The sequence below is a fragment of the Salvelinus namaycush genome, chromosome 34 (genome assembly GCF_016432855.1).
Source record: "Salvelinus namaycush isolate Seneca chromosome 34, SaNama_1.0, whole genome shotgun sequence".
Taxonomy (NCBI): domain Eukaryota; kingdom Metazoa; phylum Chordata; class Actinopteri; order Salmoniformes; family Salmonidae; genus Salvelinus; species Salvelinus namaycush.
In genome coordinates, this window is record NC_052340.1 from 4,813,374 (window position 1) to 4,833,328 (window position 19,955).

At 44.1% G+C, this 19,955-nt stretch overlaps 1 protein-coding gene across 1 annotated transcript; it reads left to right on the forward strand.

The window, feature by feature from the left end:
* Positions 1-1,300: 1,300 nt before the first annotated feature.
* LOC120028276 (zinc finger and BTB domain-containing protein 49-like) lies at positions 1,301-3,274 on the forward strand. Its single transcript, XM_038973452.1, has one exon. It carries the CDS (start codon positions 1,305-1,307, stop codon positions 2,340-2,342), a length of 1,038 nt encoding a protein of 345 aa, XP_038829380.1. The 5' UTR covers positions 1,301-1,304; the 3' UTR covers positions 2,343-3,274.
* The last annotated feature ends 16,681 nt before the right edge of the window (positions 3,275-19,955 follow it).

A 19,955-nucleotide genomic window follows, 5' to 3' on the forward strand; every position in this document is an offset into this window, starting at 1 on the left:
CTCGGTTCCGCTAATTAGCAATTTGCAGCTTAATTGGAGAGTGGCTCTCGGTTAAGAGACAATGCTAACCACATTTAAAACATTTCTCCAGATGTACTTGACTATCCGTCTCCCCTTTCTGCTGGCCTCAGTCTCTGTCGTTCATCTCTCACCTGCTTCTGGTCCCATCAACAGCCTTCGCTATCTCTGAGTCCCTCTCTCCTTGGCTTCTGTCTCAAAAAGGAAGAGAGGCAGGAACAATGCTTTTTTTTAAAAGTAACTCAGACTACCTCGTCCTGTAGACCTGAACCAGAGAATGTTAAGCATCTTCCCTCTTGCTGTAGTCACTCACTCTTCACTGACTTAACAGGCTTAGTGTCTCTGCACCTATGTACTTCCCTAACCAGAGTGCCTTTTTCTGTGCTGTGTTCCTTTTATATTCTCCAGTATTCTGCTATCACTGCCTAGCTATCCACAATAGTTCCTACTATCTGATATGTGCTGTTTTAATAAAAACCTATTGAGATCCCTTACATTTTTCAGATCAAGAAAATTTTTCTGCTAATGTCGTTTTGGCTTGCTTACTAACTGTGTTTTTTTTTTCTGTGGCAGAAGAGCCGTCCTGCTTTACCTGCCAACTGTGTGAGTGTGTGTTGCCCTCTGCCTGGGCCCTGCTCCAACACGCCCAGCACACACACTCCTTCAGCATCTACCAGGAGGACGGTGAGCAGGAGAAGGATGACGAGGAGAAGATGGGAAGATGGGGTCACCAGCACTCCAAACCTGCAGCTACCCTGGATCCCTGTCAACTGAGCCACACCCTGGCCACTGCCTTCCACCCTTCCGTTCTGCGTCTGCCCCGCATCTTCAGTCCTCATCAGAACCGCAGGCCAGCTTCTCAGGCCAGCTCTATCCCTTCCTCCAGAGAACGACAGGCCCTCAACTTCTGTCTGAGAGAGCTGGCTGAGGGCGGTAACAACACCACCATCCTCACCACCGCTGGAGATCTGGTCACCTCTCCGTCGCCATCCCCCCCGGCCGCCTCTTCCTACCCCCAGTGCGGACCCGCCCAGGCGGGGTTTCCCTGTGAGCTGTGTGGCCAGGGTTTCCAGTCCCTACGCAGCCTGTCAGCCCACCGGAGGACCCACGCATGTGAGCGGCCCTACCACTGTGGCTTGTGTGACCAGGCCTTTGCCCAGAGTGGTCAGCTGGCTCGCCACATGAGGAGTCACCGCGGAGAGACAGGAGGGGGCTACGAGGGGGTGGAGGTGGGGCTGGTAGTGGAGGATGAGGGGGGTCGGCAGGGGATGAGAGGGAGATTTGTAATGCAGGGGGCAGGAGAGAGGGTGTTGAGTGGAGGACCAGGGGAGAGGGAGACCTCTGAGTTGGACCTATCCCAGTCCAAGCCTCACTCCCCAGGCTCTGGACTGATCCTGCTCTCTTCCCAGCCTGGAGGTCCAGACATGAGCCTGCTCAGGCTGTTCCAACCCCAGGGAGAGGTGGTGGAGGGTCAAGAGGAGCCCCAGCATGCGTCCCCCTACGCCAGCCCTTCAGGGGGGTCACTTGAAAGCGGAGAGACGGGGGGCAGCGGGGAGAGTGGCATCGCCAGCGGAAATTGCACCCCCAAACGTCCGGAGAGGGAGGAGAGGGCTCAGGTAGGGGGGGAGTGGGTGAGCGAGAGGGATGGAGAGATGGCGGGTGGAGAGAAGGAGTGGCTTGCAGGCGGGAACATCAAGGTGGTCCAGGAGTGGCAGAGGGAGAGCGAACGGAGAGGAGGAAACGGCGTCATCAGCAGTAACAGTGGTAACAACGACGGGGGGTCAGGGAAGAAGAAGAAGGAGGAAGCCTGTGAGTACTGTGGGAAACAGTTCCGGAACAGCAGCAACCTGACGGTGCACCGGCGCAGCCACACGGGAGAACGGCCCTACCAGTGTGGCCTGTGCAGCTACGCATGCGCCCAGAGCTCCAAGCTCACACGCCACATGAAGACCCACGGCGCCCACGGGGCCCGTGCCCCGTTCCTGTGCCAGCTGTGCGGGGTGCCCTTCACTGTGTACGCTACCCTGGAGAAACACCTGAAGAAGGTGCATGGGCTGAGCCATTCCAGCGTCGGGGCCTACACCCAGGCCAGTGCAGCTGATGCCAACTGGGCCCTTGACCAACCCGTCCTCCATTTTGACATCAAGATGGAGGATGAAGCCAGCACGGACCAGACAGAAAGCAACATGGCTGCCATCGACGTGGGAGTGGAGGCTGAGGAGAACCAGAAAGGGGAGGTGGATGGTACTGTTAGCCCAGCCATAGTGGAGGATAGTGTGGGTGAGCTTCCTACTGAAGGCAGTGTGGATGTGGGCTTGGTGTAAACTACGGGTCCAGCATATCCATCATTTCACACTTTTGTACACTGACTAAGACATTCAAAAGCACTGGCTTGGACTCTCAATCATACCAACCACTTTGGCCAACATAAATATCCATATAAATGTAATGAACCTTTCCTACCACTCAACTGGGGATTAATTCAAACTGGAATCTAGGTACCATCCTGCTCTCCTCTGAATTCCCTATCTGTGCAATGCTGAGGTACATCACGTCTCGCCAGAGCTGACAATTAGCATATGCAAATCCACCTACTTAGACCACAGCACAAAACCCAGACATGCAATGGAAAGGTGGAGGGCAAACAGGACTTGAGAACAGGAAGTCAACCACCACAGTCCACCAGAACACAGGACGTTGATCACCATGCTCCAGCAGAATATAGGAAGTGGACACCAGTGGTCAATTGATTGGTAATCATCACTATGTTGAGTGAGTGAACCAATCAGAACTGTCAAATGTAGAAAGTAAAAAAAGGTTTAATTATTTTTATTTTTTTTATATCTAGTGGCAAGAGATTGCGACAATAGTGAGGCTTTCATATCCTGTTCCGTTGCTTTGGTGACAACTGGGATGGTGGTCGTCTCACTCTGTGGACGAATTAAAGACTAGTAGTTTGGACGGAGACTGGGTCAAAGGGGAAACGAACCCAAACATAGATTGCCTGTAGTTTGTCTGTCATTCCTTTTAAATGTGCTTCTTTGACACGACACTTGCCACTTAATGTAAAGTTTATGAGGCTCACGAGGCCCAGCAAGATTGTGTTGTTCCTCTCTGTGTCGATGTTATTTTTATATATATGTGTATAAGTCTCATCTGCTGATTTCCTTAGCTCCTATGCATAAAAAAAACTGCAATTTAACTTCATATGAAATGTGTGAATGTATTTCCTTTTGTGCTTGATAATTGGGGGGGGGGGGGGGGGGGGGTCTTGTTCTTTCCTTTGTTTACATTTTTTTTTTTTTTTTTTTACGCTGAACTGCTTGAAGCTTACATATGCATGTTTTGCTGCCATTTGAAAATGTTTTCTTTTGCCTGTGTTTTTTTTTAGAATTTGTCCTTATTTATGAACACTGCATGTTAGTGGTTAGCAAACGAAAAGTCTATCTACTGCTGTACTACAGGGTAGAGAGCTACAGTAAATGGCTTGTTGATAGGTGGGAGAGTTTTGTGGGTAACACCGAATGAGCACTTGTGTCTGTATGTTTACTGTGTGTGTGTATACAGGGGAATTTTTTGGTAACACTTGACTTGAACCTTCGGTCAAATGCCTAACTAACTACATCCGAACCATGACGTAACAAGTCATAAGCAAGCAGTTTTATGTGCATGGAAAGTGAGCCTATGCCAACAACAATGATGCAGCTAACCTTTGGCTACATTTGCCATTGTGGCTGAGAACATGGTTTGAGTGAAGTGTCACCAACGTTTTGCTGACTACTGTGATTTACATGATCATTATTGATGTCTATATACACTGATGGCAGGGAACCTTTCTTTTCGGACACTTTGAAAAAACAATTCTATGCTTTGTGTATGAAATGTAGTGATAGGGTAAAATGTAAATGATTGATGGACATGAGTGGAGTATACTTGTTCAGGGACCAATGTTATGTACGTAAAATGGCACTCCTACATGTAGATGTCGTTGCCATCGGTATCATCAATTGACTGGATGCTGTATGCCTCAAACTCATTTCCCCCAGCATTCCTGGTTTCTCTGTCTGTGCTGACTGCAATGAGTCGAACTATGCCACTGTGTTTTTGTAAACTTGATACCATTTTGTCATTGACCTGGTTATGAGAAGTCTCATTAAAACAATTGAGGCAAAGCGATCTCTGTGTGTGTTTTGGTCTCAGTGTAGGAATGGCGAACCGGCTCCTGGAAGTCAAAGGCAGCACATCAGACGGATGTGAACAAGCACAGCGGGTCCTTCATCCAGTGCTGTGACATTACACATTCATAACTCGGGATGACAGGAGTCAGTCCACAGAGAAACGACCCACACAGATCAAACGCACACCGGAGGGAGTTTCTAAAAGGAAGTGACGTGACTCAATCTGTAGGCCAGTTGAACTTTCTGTAGAAGGCTACATAGCCAGGGAATTGGGGACGTGTATGAAGGCTACATATCCAGGGGAATTGGGATGGGACGGGCAAGCTGTAAGGTTTTTAGGGGTAGGGGGTACTGGGTGCCAGGGGTTTGCGCTCACGTAATTGCGGACTGCATTTTGGGGGCACAGAAATCCCTGCGCCAGCATCCTATGGCCATAGCCCTGCCCCCTCTAATGAGAAGGCAGCTCTATGATCCCTATAGCTCATTAACAGCAAGCCTTTTTAATGAGCTTTCAGCAGGGCGGATGGGAGGGGTGGGCACCAGATGCGCACACGCCCCCCACTACCAATTTCTATTGTGTAGGGGAGAATAAGGAGGGAATGAAGAGAACCAAAGCCGTTCACTGGACCAGACCCAGAGGAGTTGGTCTGCTCTTCTCCCCAAAGAGGGCGAGAGGGCAGGTACCACACAGGTGTGGGACAGGTAACCTCCTGCACTTCTCCCCTTGGACCCAGGGCAGGTACGCTACGTGGGCACTCCTGCACCATTTGGTGTCCGTATGGACCAAATTACGCAAGGTAAGGTGATACACAGCAGTGCAGTAGCCTCCACGGCAAATGCTTACCTTCCCACCCCCAACTGGTCTTTGTTTTCCTGCCAGCCACCTCCAGTCCGCAACAATGACCAACCCCGACCCTGCTCCATTCACACTGGGTCAGCCAATCACCTCTCTGGACTTTATCAGACACAGGCCGTCCGCCAATAAAGCAGGGTGCGGGGGAAATCATCAGCTGACCGTGTGTGTGTTTCTGACCAGGGCCCAGCCCTGGGGCGGCGGTGGCATGGACTTTGAGATCTAATAGCCGTGTCTCAGCTCGACAGAGAAGGCTTTTGTTGGGCCAGGACAGGGAGAGGGGTTATAGGAGAATGGGCTCATTGTAATGGCTGGAATGGAATTAATGGAACGGAGTCAAACACATCAAAACATGGATACCTCGTGTTTGACTCCGTTCCATTTACTCCAGCCATTACAATGAGCCTGTCCTCCTATAACTCTTCCCGCCAGCCTCCTCTGGTTGGAAACTTTTGGAACGTTTCATGTCTTTCCTGCAGTAAAATGGCCAGAAAGCCATCAGGGTTGTGCAAGAGCTTCCTGTGTGTATGTGTGTACAAAACACTAACAGCTGAACCAATTGAATTGTTTATAGAGCTAGCAGCACCGTCATGGTTACCTTCCCTGCCTTATGGCCATGCAGTCATGGGATTCATTCATGATATTGTCTTTGACTCTTGTTATTAGTATAATCTCAAGGGGTAAACAGGGACACTCTGTCGTGTTGATAAGACATCCAATTATGAAAGTTACCACAAATAGCCCAGACAGACATGCAGGTCTGTGATACACTGTGGTATTGTATGGGGCAGGGCTGGAGCTACAAAAATGCCTCTACCTTATATTAGAACTAAGGTCAGGCTTTCTCATGTAAAAAGCCAATTAACTTCTCTTAATTACATTTCTTAACGTATGCCATCCAATCCTCCTCCCCCATGACTCCCCTTTTGCCTCCCAGAACGGAAAAGGGGATACAGTTTAGAAGGCAAGGCAGGGGTGAGGGTTCACACCAAAGGGGTGAGGAGAAAGGGGAGAGATGCGTTTGGGAATGAATAGGCTAAGCCTTCGTTCCCACAACCTCAATCTCCCTCCCCCAACAAAGACCACAACGTGAAACCTAAACCCTGGAATTACACTCCCCCACCCTCTGCCCTCCCCTCCATCACCTAACTCTCCCAGTGAGAGTGTGAGAGGATGGGTGAGAGGCGACACGGTCCCAGCCGTCGAATCCAGTCTGTGCCATTCAACACCTCCACATAATGAGCAGGGGGAACAATGCATTCAGATGGTGTCCATTCTTCAGGGGTTATATAATGATATTGAATGGCTGGGGAGGACCGTATGAGAGTGGCCTTGACGGGCTTCTATGGGGAATAATCATGACAAGGTGGGAACGCTGTGATACAAGGTTATGATAAAAACAGGGCAGGAAGTCTATTGATGTCTGCCATTTAGGTGGTGTAAACAGCAAACCTCTGGTCTAGGATCTACAGGATTTCAATGGAACCAACTGCCGTTACACTGAAGCCTGAAGTTCACCATAATGGCTAATATTACAAGGTGTATGTTTAGTAGTGTGTTCCTAAAGATGAGGCATGTCCTCGAGTACAGTTTCAGTGAATAGCCTAACTGAAAATCTGTATCTGCCTGATTCTCTTCAGTGAATTGTAGCCCAATACAACACTGTCGCCATCTCTCCATTCATGGTTTGCGTCTCGTACTCTTTGTCAGGACCCACAGTGGTCCAAACCTTGCTTAAAACATGGAGCGTTTAAAACGTCTTCTTTATTTTCACTCTATTCATCACGCCTGAAACGTGTCGTATCTTTTTTTGCTCTATTGACACTGAACATATTTGCTGAAATTCTCTTTCGGAGTGCTGTCATTTCAGTGGACATTCTCATTTGGACCTCTTCCACCCACCTCAATACACCCTTATGACCAGCGTAGAGAAAGAAAGAACGGGATATTCTGACATGCACCTTCACAGTCTCATTCCTCCACTAGCTACCTCATTAATAAAACCTCCACTGCCACCTCCACCCACGCAATAACAAGCAGTCTGTTAACACTTCCAGCACTTGACACACACATGAACATGTTCCCTCTGCACCTGGTTATAAACCTCTCTGTCTCTCTCTCTCTCTCTCTCTCTCTCTCTCTCTCTCCACACCTGAGGGCCAGTCACAGGGTCATTCTAGCCCCCCAGCAACACATGAGAGAACTGGAAGAACTAGCTTCTCTGACCCCAGATCCATCCTTTCAGGGTTCCGTGACAGACATAAACGCACGCGCACACACACACATAGCCTAACTGCCATGACCTGGCATTACCTGGATGGCTAGCTAAGCCAGCTCTAAGGAAAGTAGGACCTGATTCGTGCCAGGATAAGGAGGAGTTAGCGTTGTGGATAACTGCTGTCGACCGTTCGTCTGAGCGTGTCAAAACACACTGTTTTTTGAATTAATATTCTATGGATTTTCAGACGCAAAGACTGTCATGTACCGGCGGTGGCGGCGGTGGCGGCGTAGGCGGTGGCGGCGTAGGCGGTGGCGGGGTAGGCGGTGTCAGAAGGTTCATATTCTTGATAATTTCCTAACGTCTGTAACGTCAAGACTGTCCCTCACCCTCCCTTTGGTAAATCTGACCATAACTCTATCCTTCTGATTCCTGCTTACAAGCAAAAACTCAAAACAGGAAGTACCAGTGACATGCTCAATACGGAAGTGGTCCAATGAAGCGGATACTAAGCTAAAGGACTGTTTCGCTAGCACAAACTGGAATATGTTCCTCAGATCCTCAAAAAGTTATACAGCTGCACCATTGAGAGCATCTTGGCACGTCAACTTCTTGGCATCTGACTGCAAGGCGCTACAGAGGTTAGTGCATACGGCCATAACATCACTGGGGCCGAACTCCCTGCCATCCAGGACCTCTATACCAGGTGTTGTCAGAGGAAGGCCCTATAAATTGTCAACGACTCCAGCCAACCAAGTCATAAACTGTTTTCTCTGCTACCGCACAGCAAGCGGTACCGATACACCAAGTCTGGAACCAACAGGACCCTGAACAGCTTCTACCCCCAAGTCATAAGACTACTAAACAGGACTCGGTACTGGTACCCCATGTACTGGTACCCCCCTTCCAAAAGTATTCACACCCCTTGACTTTTTCCACATTTTGCTGCGTTACATCCTGAACTTAAAATGGATTAAATTGTGAGAAAAAAAATTCACTGGCCTACACACTTTGAATAATGTCAAAGTGGAATTATGTTTTTGAAATGTTTACAAATTAAATATAAATGAAAAGATGAACATGTCTTGAGTCAGTAAGTATTCAACCCCTTTGTTATGGCAAGCCTAAATAAGTCCAGGAGTAAAAATGTGCTTAACAAGTCACATAATAAGTTGCATGGACTCACTCTGTGTGCAATAATAGTGGTTAACATGTTTTTTTAAATAACTACCTCATCTCTGTACCCCCACACATTCAATTATCTGTAAGGTCCCTCAGTCGAGCAGTGACTTTCAAACACAGATTCAACCACAAAGACCAGGGAGGTTTTCCAATGCCTCGCAAAGAAAGGCCCCTATTGGTAGATGGGAAGAAAAAAACTAAACAGAGATTGAATATCCCTTTGAGAATGGTGAAGTTGTTAATTACACTTTAGATGGTGTATCAATACACCCGGTCACTACAAAGATACAGTCATCCTCCTTCCTAACTCATTTGCAGGAGAGGAAGGAAACCACTCAGGGATTTGGTGACTTTAAAACAGTTACAGGGTTGAATGGCTGTGATTGAAGAAAACTGAGGATGGATCAACAACATTGTAGTTACTCCACAATACTAACCTAATGGATAGAGTGAAAAGAAGGAACCCTGTAAAGAAGAAATATCCAAAACAGGCATCCTGTTTGCAACAAGGCACTAAAGTAATACTGCAAAGAATGTGGCAAAGCAATTACATTTTTCTCCTGAATACAAAGGGTTATGTTTGGGGCAAATCCAATACAACACATTACTGAGTACCACTCCATATTTTCAAGCATAGTGGTGGCTGCATCATGTTATGGGTATGCTTGTAATCATTAAAAACTGGGGAGTTTTTCAAGATAAAAATGAAACGGAATGGAGCTAAGCACAAAGTAATAGAGGCAAACCTGGCTCAGTCTGCTTTCCACCAGACACTGGGAGATTAATTCACCTTTTAGCAGGACAATAACCTAAAACACAAGGCCAAATCTACACTGGAGTTGCTTACCAAGCAGACAGTGAATTGTCCTGAGTGGCCGAGTTACAGTTTTGACTTAAATCTACTTGAAAATCTATGGCAAGACCTGAAAATGGTTGTCTAGCAATGATCAACAACCAATTTTTAGAGGTTGAATAATTATTTTTATGGGCAAATGTTGCACAATCAAGGTGTGGAAATTTCTTAGAGACTTACCCAGAAAGACTCACAGGTGTAATCGCTGCCAAAGGTGCTTCTACAAATATCGACTCATGAGTGTAAACACTTATGTAAATGAGATATTTCTGTATTTCATTTTCAATAAATATACAAACATTTATAAAAACATGTTTTCACTTTGTCATTATGGGATGTTTTGTGTAGATGGGTGAGAAACATAAATATTTAATCCATTTTGAATTCAGGCTGTATCACAACAAAATGTGGAATAAATCAAGGGGTATGACTACTTTCTGAAGGCACTGTATGTACAGTGGCAAGAAAAAGTATGTAAACCCTTTGGAATTACCTGGATTTCTGCATAAATTGGTCACAATAGACAAGCACAGTCTGCTTAAATGAATAACACACAACAATTATACATTTGTATGTCTTTATTGAACACACCGTAAAAATAATGCACAGTGCAGGGTGGAAAAAGTATGTGAACCCTTGGATTTAATAACTTGTTGACCCTCCTTTGGCAGCAAAAACCTCAACCAAACATTTTCTATTGTTGCGGATCAGACCTGCACGATAGTCAGGTGGAATTTTGAACTATTCCTCTTTACAAACTATTTCAGTTCAGCAATATTCTTGGGATGTCTGGTGTGAACCGCTCTCTTGAGGTCATGTCACAGCATTTCAATCTGGTTGAGGTCAGGACTCTGACTAAGCCACTCCAGAAGGCATACGTTCTTCTGTTGAAGCCATTCTGTTGTTTCTGTGTTTTGGGTCGTTGTCCTGTTGTATCACCCAACTTCTGTTGAGCTTAGCCTTACAGATAGCCTTACATTCTCCTGCAATATGTCTTTATAAATTTGGCAATTCATTATTCTGTCGATGATAGCAAGCTGTCCAGGCCCTGAGGCAGCAAAGCAGTCCCAAACAATGATGCTCCCTCCACCATACTTTACAGTTGGGATGTGGTTTTGATGTTGGAGTGCTGTGCCTTTTCTTCTCCACACATAGTGTTGTGTGTTCCTTCCAAACAACTCAACTTTAGTTTAATCTGTCCACAGAATATTTAGCCAGTAGCGCTGTGGAACATCCAGGTGCTCTTTTGTGAACTTCAGACGTGCGGCAATGTTTTTTTTGGACAGCAATGGGTTCTTCCGTGGTGTTCTCCCATGAACACCATTCTTGTTTAGTGTTTTACGTATCGTAGACTCGTAAACAGAGATGTTATCATGTTCCAGAGAGTTCTGTAAGTCTTCAGCTGACACTAGGATTCTTCTTAACCTCATTGAGCATTCTGCGCTGTGTTCTTGCAGTCATCTTTGCAGGACGGCCACTCCTAGGGAGAGTAGCAACATGTGATTTAATTTGGGTGTACTTTTCGTATCGATGCCAATAATCTGTATGATTGGGAACTCCAGTCAAAGCTAACAAGCTAACTAGCTACCTCCCTGTGCGGAGCTTGTTCTGTTAGGTAAGCTTTGCATATCTTCAGCTGTTGATGACACTTATAAATAATGGAAATCCTGCTAGCTAGTTTTTACAACACTGTTATTGTACATAATGATAGGGAACTGTACAACTACTAACGTAGCTAAAGTAAGTTAATAGTAATCTAACTCTATGTCTTACTATCTAATTGTGTGCTGCCTTGAATTATGCAAGTATTTGCTGTGGATTGCAGTGATTAGAAACTACCCAGGGACCATAGTCCGTCTCAACTATTCCTGTGACCCATTTGGACTGCAAGGTAGCTAGTTAGCTAAGTAAAGATGACTAAAACTACCCATTTCATATACCCACTTGATCTACTGTTACCTGTGTGTTCTCTTTATTGCATCCCACCGCCTCCCCGTTCTACTCCCCACTTCCGGTTTACTCTGTTCTAGTTCTACAGAATCTACAGAGGCGCCAGACAGCAGGTACCTCCAGGGCTCCTTTCCCAACATCCAAAGTCCTCCCCCCTGATCTACCCAACATCACACAACCAACCTTCATCAAGATGCGTCATACTCCTAAATTGAATCTACCGCAATAACATTCTGGTTAAGTATTTTCTCAGTAAATCTTCCCTAAACGTATTTCAGTTGTAGGTGTGTGTGGTGTGTGTTAACGTGTGAAACGGTTTTAAAATGTTTTTTGTATGTTACTGTTTCAGTTATGAATGTGAGATGTCACAGGGATTTATTTTTATTACACAATGATTTTTGAACTGCCATTTTCATGTAGTATCTATGATTTACCTTTATTGTCCCTTATGCTTGAGACTATCATTGCCTTCAGATATCAAGTAGGGTGTTCATCACAACCCACTGTCGTTTTCATGTAGTATTTATGATTTACCTTTACTGTCCCTCATGCGGAAGACTCTCATTGTCTCATCCGACAGTTCCCACATCACACAAATCATTTCACTTCTTGCAGTTTTAGAGCCCAAAGCCAAAGACCTGAACACAACTGCAGCCCAAAGTACTAGTACTAGACAGCATACAGTAACACTACCACACACCCTTAAGGAGATCACAAATATCATGGACACATTTTTTTATTTTATTTAACTAGGCAAGTCAGTTAAGAACAAATTCTTATTTACAATGACGGCCTAACGGGGAACAGTGGGTTAACTGCCTTGTTCAAGGGCAGAACGACAGATTTTTACCTTGTCAGCTCGGGGTTCAATCCAGCAACCTTTCGGTTACTGGCCCAACGCTCTAACCACTAGGCTAAATACCGCCCCACGTTAGTACTAGTGGATATATGGAGGCAAAAAAAAACGGACCTAGTGAGATATACATGGAGGAGACTTAAACAAGCTAGCCATCATGAATAATTTATTGTGTTATTCTCTCTGGCACCAAAAGTTTTAAAAAGTATTGATAAGAGACAGAATGCGATCGGACCACCATCTAATTAGCCTCCACATAACTCTTACAGAATTTCCATGTGGACGGGGGTAATGGAAATGTAATCAAAGCCTACTGGATGACAATTTGTTCTTAACTAAGACATAATAATTTATAACTGAATTTTTCACCCACAATATATAGGTACAGCAGATCCCCTTACTGTATGGTACCCTTCCAAATGTGTCTTGCAATGCAATGCTCATCTTTAAAACAAAGCAGTTCGGTCAAAAGAGTTTAGACTGCCTCCCAAGTGGTGCAGCGGTCTAAGGCTCTGCTTTGCAGTGCCTGAGGCATCACTACAGAACCGGCTTCAATCCCAAGCTGTGCCAAAGCTGGCCACGACCGGGAGACCAATGAGGCGGCGCACAATTGGTCCAGCATCGTCCAGGTTAGGGGAGGGTTTGGCCGGATGGGATTTCCTTGTCCTATCGTGCTCTAGCGACTCCTTGTGGCGTTCCGGGTCCTTGTGGCTGACTTCGGTCGCCAGCTGGATGGTGTTTCCTCCGACACATTGGTACGGCTGGCTTCCGGGTTAAGCGAGGATTGTGTCAACAAGCAATATGGCTTGACAGGGTTGTGTTTCGGAGGACACATGGCTCTCGTCCTTCGCTTCTCCCGAGTCTATAGGGGAGTTGCAGCGTTGGGACAAGACTGTATCTACCAATTGGATATCATGAAATTAGGGAGAAAAAGTGGTAAAAAAAATAATATATAAAACGATATATAAAAGTTTAGACTAACAAAGGAAATAGAGGAACTAACTGCACAGGTAGCTGGCAATACAAACAGTACTATAGAGGCTAGAGGAAAACAAAAAGAACTTGAGGAACTTATTCATGAACGATCCAGTGTAATTTATTACAAAAATAAAGAGAACTGGATGGAAAATGGGGACAAATTCACAAAATATTTCGTGAATCTTCAACATCGAAATGCTACCAAAAAGAAGTTACAGAAACCCATTACCAATGACAGAGTCATCCATGATCCACCAAATTATATTTTGAAAAAGGAAGCAAAATATTTTAAGCATATGTTTTCTTTCCATTCTCCTCCATCTCCACTGAATGATGTTAACTGTAAGGATTTCCCCCCCAAATAATAATGTAAAATTAACAAATGTACAGAAAGACCTGTGTGAAGGCCAACTTACAGAGGAGGAACTTCTTGAGGCAATTAAATACTTTCGGTCTAGGAAAAACCTCAGGACTTGATGGCATACCAGTAGAGATATATCAAACCTTTTTTTATGTACTTAAAGATACACTATTAGCATGTTCTAACTACTCCTATAAAAATAGTCAACTACTCAACAAGGAGGTCTGATTTCACTATTACTGAAACAGGAGAGATAATATACAATAATTACTTTAAACAATAGAACAAAATGAAACATCAAATAAACCAGGCCTGATCTTTATAGCAGATTTTGAAAAGGCTTTTAATAAAGTATCACTAGAATTTATACATAATTGCCTGGACTATTTTAATTTAGGTGAATCTCTTATACACTGGATTAAAGTCATGTATAGCAACCCCAGGTGTACAATAGTAAATAATAGTTACATCTCAGAAGGTATCGAACTGTCAAGAGGAGTAAAACAAGGCTGTCTGCTGTCTCCATATGTATTTGTTATGGTTATTGAAATGCTAGCTATTAAAATCAGATCCATCAAGAACATCTCAAGGGGTTAGAAATCCAGGGCTTTAAAACAAAAGTGTCGATGTATGCAATCTGGACCCCTGCCCGGTCTCATTGAAGATCACTTCTCTAGCCTCTCTGGACTAAAATCCAATTATAATAAGTGCACCATATTACATGTTGGATCTATAAAAGATACAACTCTTACATTACCATGTAGTTTAGCAATAAAATGGGCTGATGGCGAAGTATACATACTTGGTATTCATATTCCTAAAGATATAAATGAACTTACCACAACAAATTTTAATTGAAAATTCGCAAAAATAGACAAGATTCTGCAACAATGGAGGGGTAAACCACACTGATCAATTCTTTAGTCATATCAGAGTTTACTTCTTTACTTATGGCATTGCCTACTCCAGATTATTTTTTTATTTTTATCATATGAACATAAAATATTTCACTTTATTTGGAACACTAACCCAGACAAATTTAAAGTGCCTATTTATATAATGAATATGAGTTTTAGGCGCTGAAATAATTAAATATTAAAGCATTAAACCTCTCACTAAAAGCTTCACTCATACATAAATTATACTTAAACCCGAACTTGTTCTCCAGTAGATTACTAAGAAAGGCTCATCCTGTGTTCATTTTTTTGTTGTCTTTTTACAGATGACAACTTCTACTTTTTGGTTAATTGAAAAAGAAACCTTGTTCAAAGTATCGCCCTTTCTGAGACAAGCCATACAAAGCTGGTTACAATTTCAATTTTATCCTCCAGAAAAGACAGAACAAATATTACAACAAATATTATGGTTAAACTCAAATATACTCATTGTTAAAAAAAAACTACATGGTGGACATTAAAAAAAAGGATTATAGTTATTAAGGATGTTATGAGTAGTAATGGTGGATTTATGTCACACATGCAGCTATCGACAATATATAGGAATGTTGGCTCAGTCCAAACTTATAACCAACTGATTGCAGCATTACTGCAAAAATTGAGGAGGCAGGTGGAAGGGGGACAAAGTAGCGAATTTGTTAGTCTGCTATATATTAAAGACCAAAACTATCTGAAAAAGATTGGCATAAATAGAAAAATATACCAGTTTCATTTGAGGACAAAACATGTTGACAGCTGTGCCATACAGGTAGCAAAAATGTTTTTCTGATGTACCAATTCCATGGCACACGGTATATAAACTAATACACAAAACAACACTTGATTCAACAGCAAGTTTTTCAGTTTAAATTATTATACAATAGTCTTGCCAACAAGTTTCCTAAGGTTAGAGGCAGAAGCTTGAATGGGACACACATTCTCAGCTCTGCAGATTTTGCTGAACAAAATCATTAGATCATTTATTCTGGTATTGTCCCCATGTAGCTTGTTTCTGGTCACAGGTTCAGAAATGGCTGAACAATCACAACATTCATTAAAAATTAACCCTACAAATAGCAGTGTCGGACGATTTGGAAAGCCATAGTCAATCAATTAACAATATTATAATACTCTTAGGAAAAATATTTATCTTTAACATACAGTCGGAGGATACTATGTGATTAGAGAAGTTCAAAGTTCATGTGAGACATCACAGCACATTTGAAAAATAAATGGCGTGTGGAAATCAAAAAGGGGTGGTCTTTGGAGACTGGTGGGATGGGCTGAGAGTAGCAGAGGGCTGGGTTTAAAAAGCTCATAATCGGTAACAGTTATTATTGAAAACACTAGGTAGATCAGAGTACTAACTATCCAAAATGTTGTGTATTGCTGACCATGCAATACACTGCTACAGCAGAACTAACCTTCAGTTTCTCTCTTTCTCTCTCTCCCTCCCTTCCCTCTGTAGTTAGTGAAGCCCAGGGACAGGGTGTTTGTTGGTGGGGGACAAGGTGTTTGTTTACTATGTTGGCATGCTGCTGGATGAAACCCTGTTTAACTCTAGCCTCGAACAAGGAAATAACTTCTCTCGAGCTGGGCAAGGCGGTGTGTGTGTGTGTGTCTCAAGTGTGTCTGTGTGTTAGTGTGGGCCAGGCAATCAAGGCGTTGGACCTGGGTGTAGTCACTATAACTGTGTGTGTGTGTGTGTGTGTGTGTGTCATGCAATCAAGTTGTGATACCTGGGAGTGGTTACTATGAAAGAAGGACAACCAGAGTACGACTACGGCAGTCCCCCCCAAACACGTCTTCCAGGTCTGTCTGTGAGGGATTGAGAGAGTTTGTTTTTTAGCTATACATTCAGTCAACATTGACATGTGTGACTTTGTGAGAGCGCTTCAATTAAGATTTTGTTTGTGTGTGTTAGATGGAGCTGTTTGAGTTACAAGGGAGGATGGAGGAATCATCTGTCGCATCATCACTAAGGGACCGGGATACGCCAAGCCTAATGAAGGAGCTGCCATAGAAGGTACACACACACAAACACACACACAAAACCTATCATCATATTAATAAGGATTTGCTTGCCAAGGCTGGGAATAAAGATTCCATCAGGTGCACTCTCTATATTCCCAGGTAGAGTACCCAAAATGAACAAGACAGTAACTGCAACTGCAGAAACCGACCACAAGATGGCAGGCTACCCCTTATAAAAAAAAAAACTGAATAACTACTTCACAAGATCTTAAAGGCCCAATGCAGTCAAAAACGTGATGTTCCTATATTTTATATATATATATATGTTTCTACACATTAGGGTTGGAATAATACTTGGAAAATGTGAAAATGACAGACTTTTAGTGTAAGAGCTGTTTGAAAAGGCTGCCTGAAAGTTCAGCCTGTTTTGGTGGGAGGGAGTTTTGGCATTCCATGGCCAAATTTTCACCATGTGGTAAATGATGTAATAGACCAATAAGAAAGAGAGTTCCAATCCTCTCTGCCAATAACAACTCATTTTCAGTTTCCCCCTCCCCACTCAAAGCTAACATCTGGAATTGTTTGGCTATTTGACTTAGAATTTTAGAACTCCTTTGGGTATTATTATTTGATAAAATATTGAATTTGGCCTTTACTACTATAGCCCATAGAAACTCTTTGAATAACACATTCATAAATGGCAAAAAAGACCGTCAAAAAATGGATCACAAGGAATACGGTTTTGAAGTGTCTGTTCTATATCTAGGAGATATAAGAAAACGTTCATATTTACCCTCCTATTTTGATTTTTTCCCACTAAAGGGCTTCATTACAGACAGAAATACTCATCAAATTCTCTAAAATGACGTTAGTGTCTTATGGTAGAGAAATTAACATTCAATTCTCTGGCAACAACTCTGGTGGACATTCCTTCAGTCAGCATGCCAATTGCACGCTCCCTCAAGACATGAGACATCTGTGACTTTGTGTTGTGTGACAAAACTGCACATTTTCGAGTGGCCTTTTATTGTCCCCAGCACAAGGTTCACCTGTGTAATGATCATGCTGGTTTTTTTTTAATCAGCTTCTTGATATGCCACACCTGTCAGGTGGATGGATTATCTTGGCAAAGGAGAAATGCTCACTAACAGAGATGTAAACAAATTTGTGCATACATTTTTCTTTGGGGGGGGGGGGGGTCTTTTATTTTAGTTCATGAAACATGAGACCAACACTTTACATGTTGCATTTATATTTTTGTTCAGTATAGTTTGGAGCTCAAACAGTTTGGACACCACAGACAGAAGTTTTAGCGTTTAGTTTTAGTGCACTTTAGCGTTACTGACTGTAGGGTCGTAGAGCAAAATGGAAAACACCTTTGAACACCAACCATTTGGACGCTACAGGCATTTTTGTGAGTAGACTGTTTTTCATAATCTCTCATGGTCTGACAAACACAGCTGTAGCTCGGCCACATAAGCAAATTAGATTTCATTTAAAGTTTTGGGCAGGTTGCACAGTGGCTGATTTCATAATCGCATTCCTCAGATGGGAGATTTTATGCCCTCTGCAACCCTAAACCTTTGTGTTGTATTTTAACATGCAGCATGTTTGGTTTATTTTCAGGTGGGCTAAAGGGGTTGGTGGAGGCAGAGCTGCAAGCCAGGGATGAGACAGGCCTTTAGTCTAAGTTTTTTGTGAGTGTCACGACTTCCGCCGAAGTTGGCTCCCCTGCCTGTTCGGGCGGTGCTCGTCACCGGTCTACTAGCCGCCACCGATCCCTTTTTCGTTGTCTGTTTGTTTTGTCTTATTAGTTGCACCTGTGTCTATTTTGTGTGCTTGATGGGCTTCCTTATTTATAGTACGTTTACCCGCCCTTGTTTTGTGCGGGATAATTTTTATGTTACGTGTGTATGATATTTGGTGTTCGTGCTCCGGACCTGGTACCCTGTGTGTTTGGGTTGGTCCACATTTTGTCCGCGCCCTGTGTTGTGGGCATTGTTTTTCGGTGCGTTATTAAAGTGCACTTCTTCCTGTGGAACTTATGCTCTCTGCGCCTGATTCTTCCTCACGCACCTAGTCTCTCGTGACAGTGAGACTATTATAGACATATACAAAGCTCAAAAGGGATGAAAGTATCTGTATCAGAGGAGGCTATGTATTGGCATGTCCCCATCTAGACCTGTAGAGCTGACACTAAATGGTCCTAAAGGCCCCGTTTACATTTGACATTTGAGTCATTTAGCAGACGCTCTTATCCAGAGCGACTTACAGTTATTGCTATCATCTTAAGATAGCTAGGTGGGACAACCACATCTCCAGTAGTGAGAGTCCGTGGTGCAGACACAAATCCTCTCCACGTCATCTGGTAGGAGCGGCCTGCCAGGTAGGATGCAATCCAAGAGTGTGCAGAGCCTGAGACACCCAGCCCTGAGAGGGTGGAGAGGAGGATCTGATGGTTCACGGTGTCGAAGGCAGCGGATAGATCTAGGAGGATGAGAACAGAGAAGAGTCAGCTTTGGAAGTGCGGAAAGCCTCCGTGATAGCAGAGAAGAGCAGTCTCGATTGAGTGACCCGTTGTGAAGCCTGACTGGTTAGAGCCAAGATGATTGTTCTGAGAGAGATAACAAGAAAGTTGATCAGAGACAGCACGCTCAAGTGTTTTGGAAAGAAAAAAAAGAAAGGATACAGGTCTATAGTTTTTGACTTCAGATGTTGGTTGGGTGTCAAGTGTTGGTCGAGTGTTGGTTTCTTGAGGAGGGGAGCAACTCCGGCCATTTTGAAGTCAGAGGGGACACAGCCAGTGGTCAGTGATGAGTTGATGAGGGAAGTGAGGAGTGGGAGAAGGTCTCCAGAGATGGTCTGGAGAAGGGAGGAGGGGATGGGGTCAAGCAGGCAGGTTGTCTGGTGGCCTGACCTCACTAGTCGCAGGATGTCATCTGGAGAGAGTGGGGAGAAAGAGGTCAAGGCGTAGGGTAGTTCTATGTGAGTGAGACCATTGGACTCAATAGGCTGAGTGAATGAGTAGCGGATGTCATCAAGCTTTTTTCAAAGTGGATGACAAAGTCGTCCGCAGAGAGGGAGGAGTGAGGGGGAGGGGTTGGGGGATTAAGGAAGGAGGAGAAGGTGGAAAAGAGTTTCCTAGGGTTTGAGGCAGAAGCTTGAAATTCAGAGTGGTAGAAAGTGGCTGTAGAAGCTGAGACCTGGGAAGAAAAGGTAGGTAGGAGGGAGTGAAAGAATGATAGGTCCTCTGGATGTTTAGTTTTCCTCCATTTTCGCTCAGCTGCCTGCAGCCCTGTTCTGTAAACTCGCAACGAGTCACTCAGCCACGAAGCAGGAGGGGAGGGCCGACCTGGTCGGGAGGAAAAGGGACAGTGCGAGTCATAGGATGAGGAAAGGGAGGAGAGTAGGGTCGAAGTGGCAGAATCAGGAGACAGGAGGGAGAAGGATTTAGCAGAATGGAGATAGGATAGAAGAGGAGAGAGTAGTGGGAGAGAGAGAGTGAAGATTGTGACGGCACTTGACCATCTGGGTAGGGGCTGAGTGGCTAGGGTTGGAGGAGAGGGAGACAGAAAAGGAAACAAAGTAGTGATCAGAGA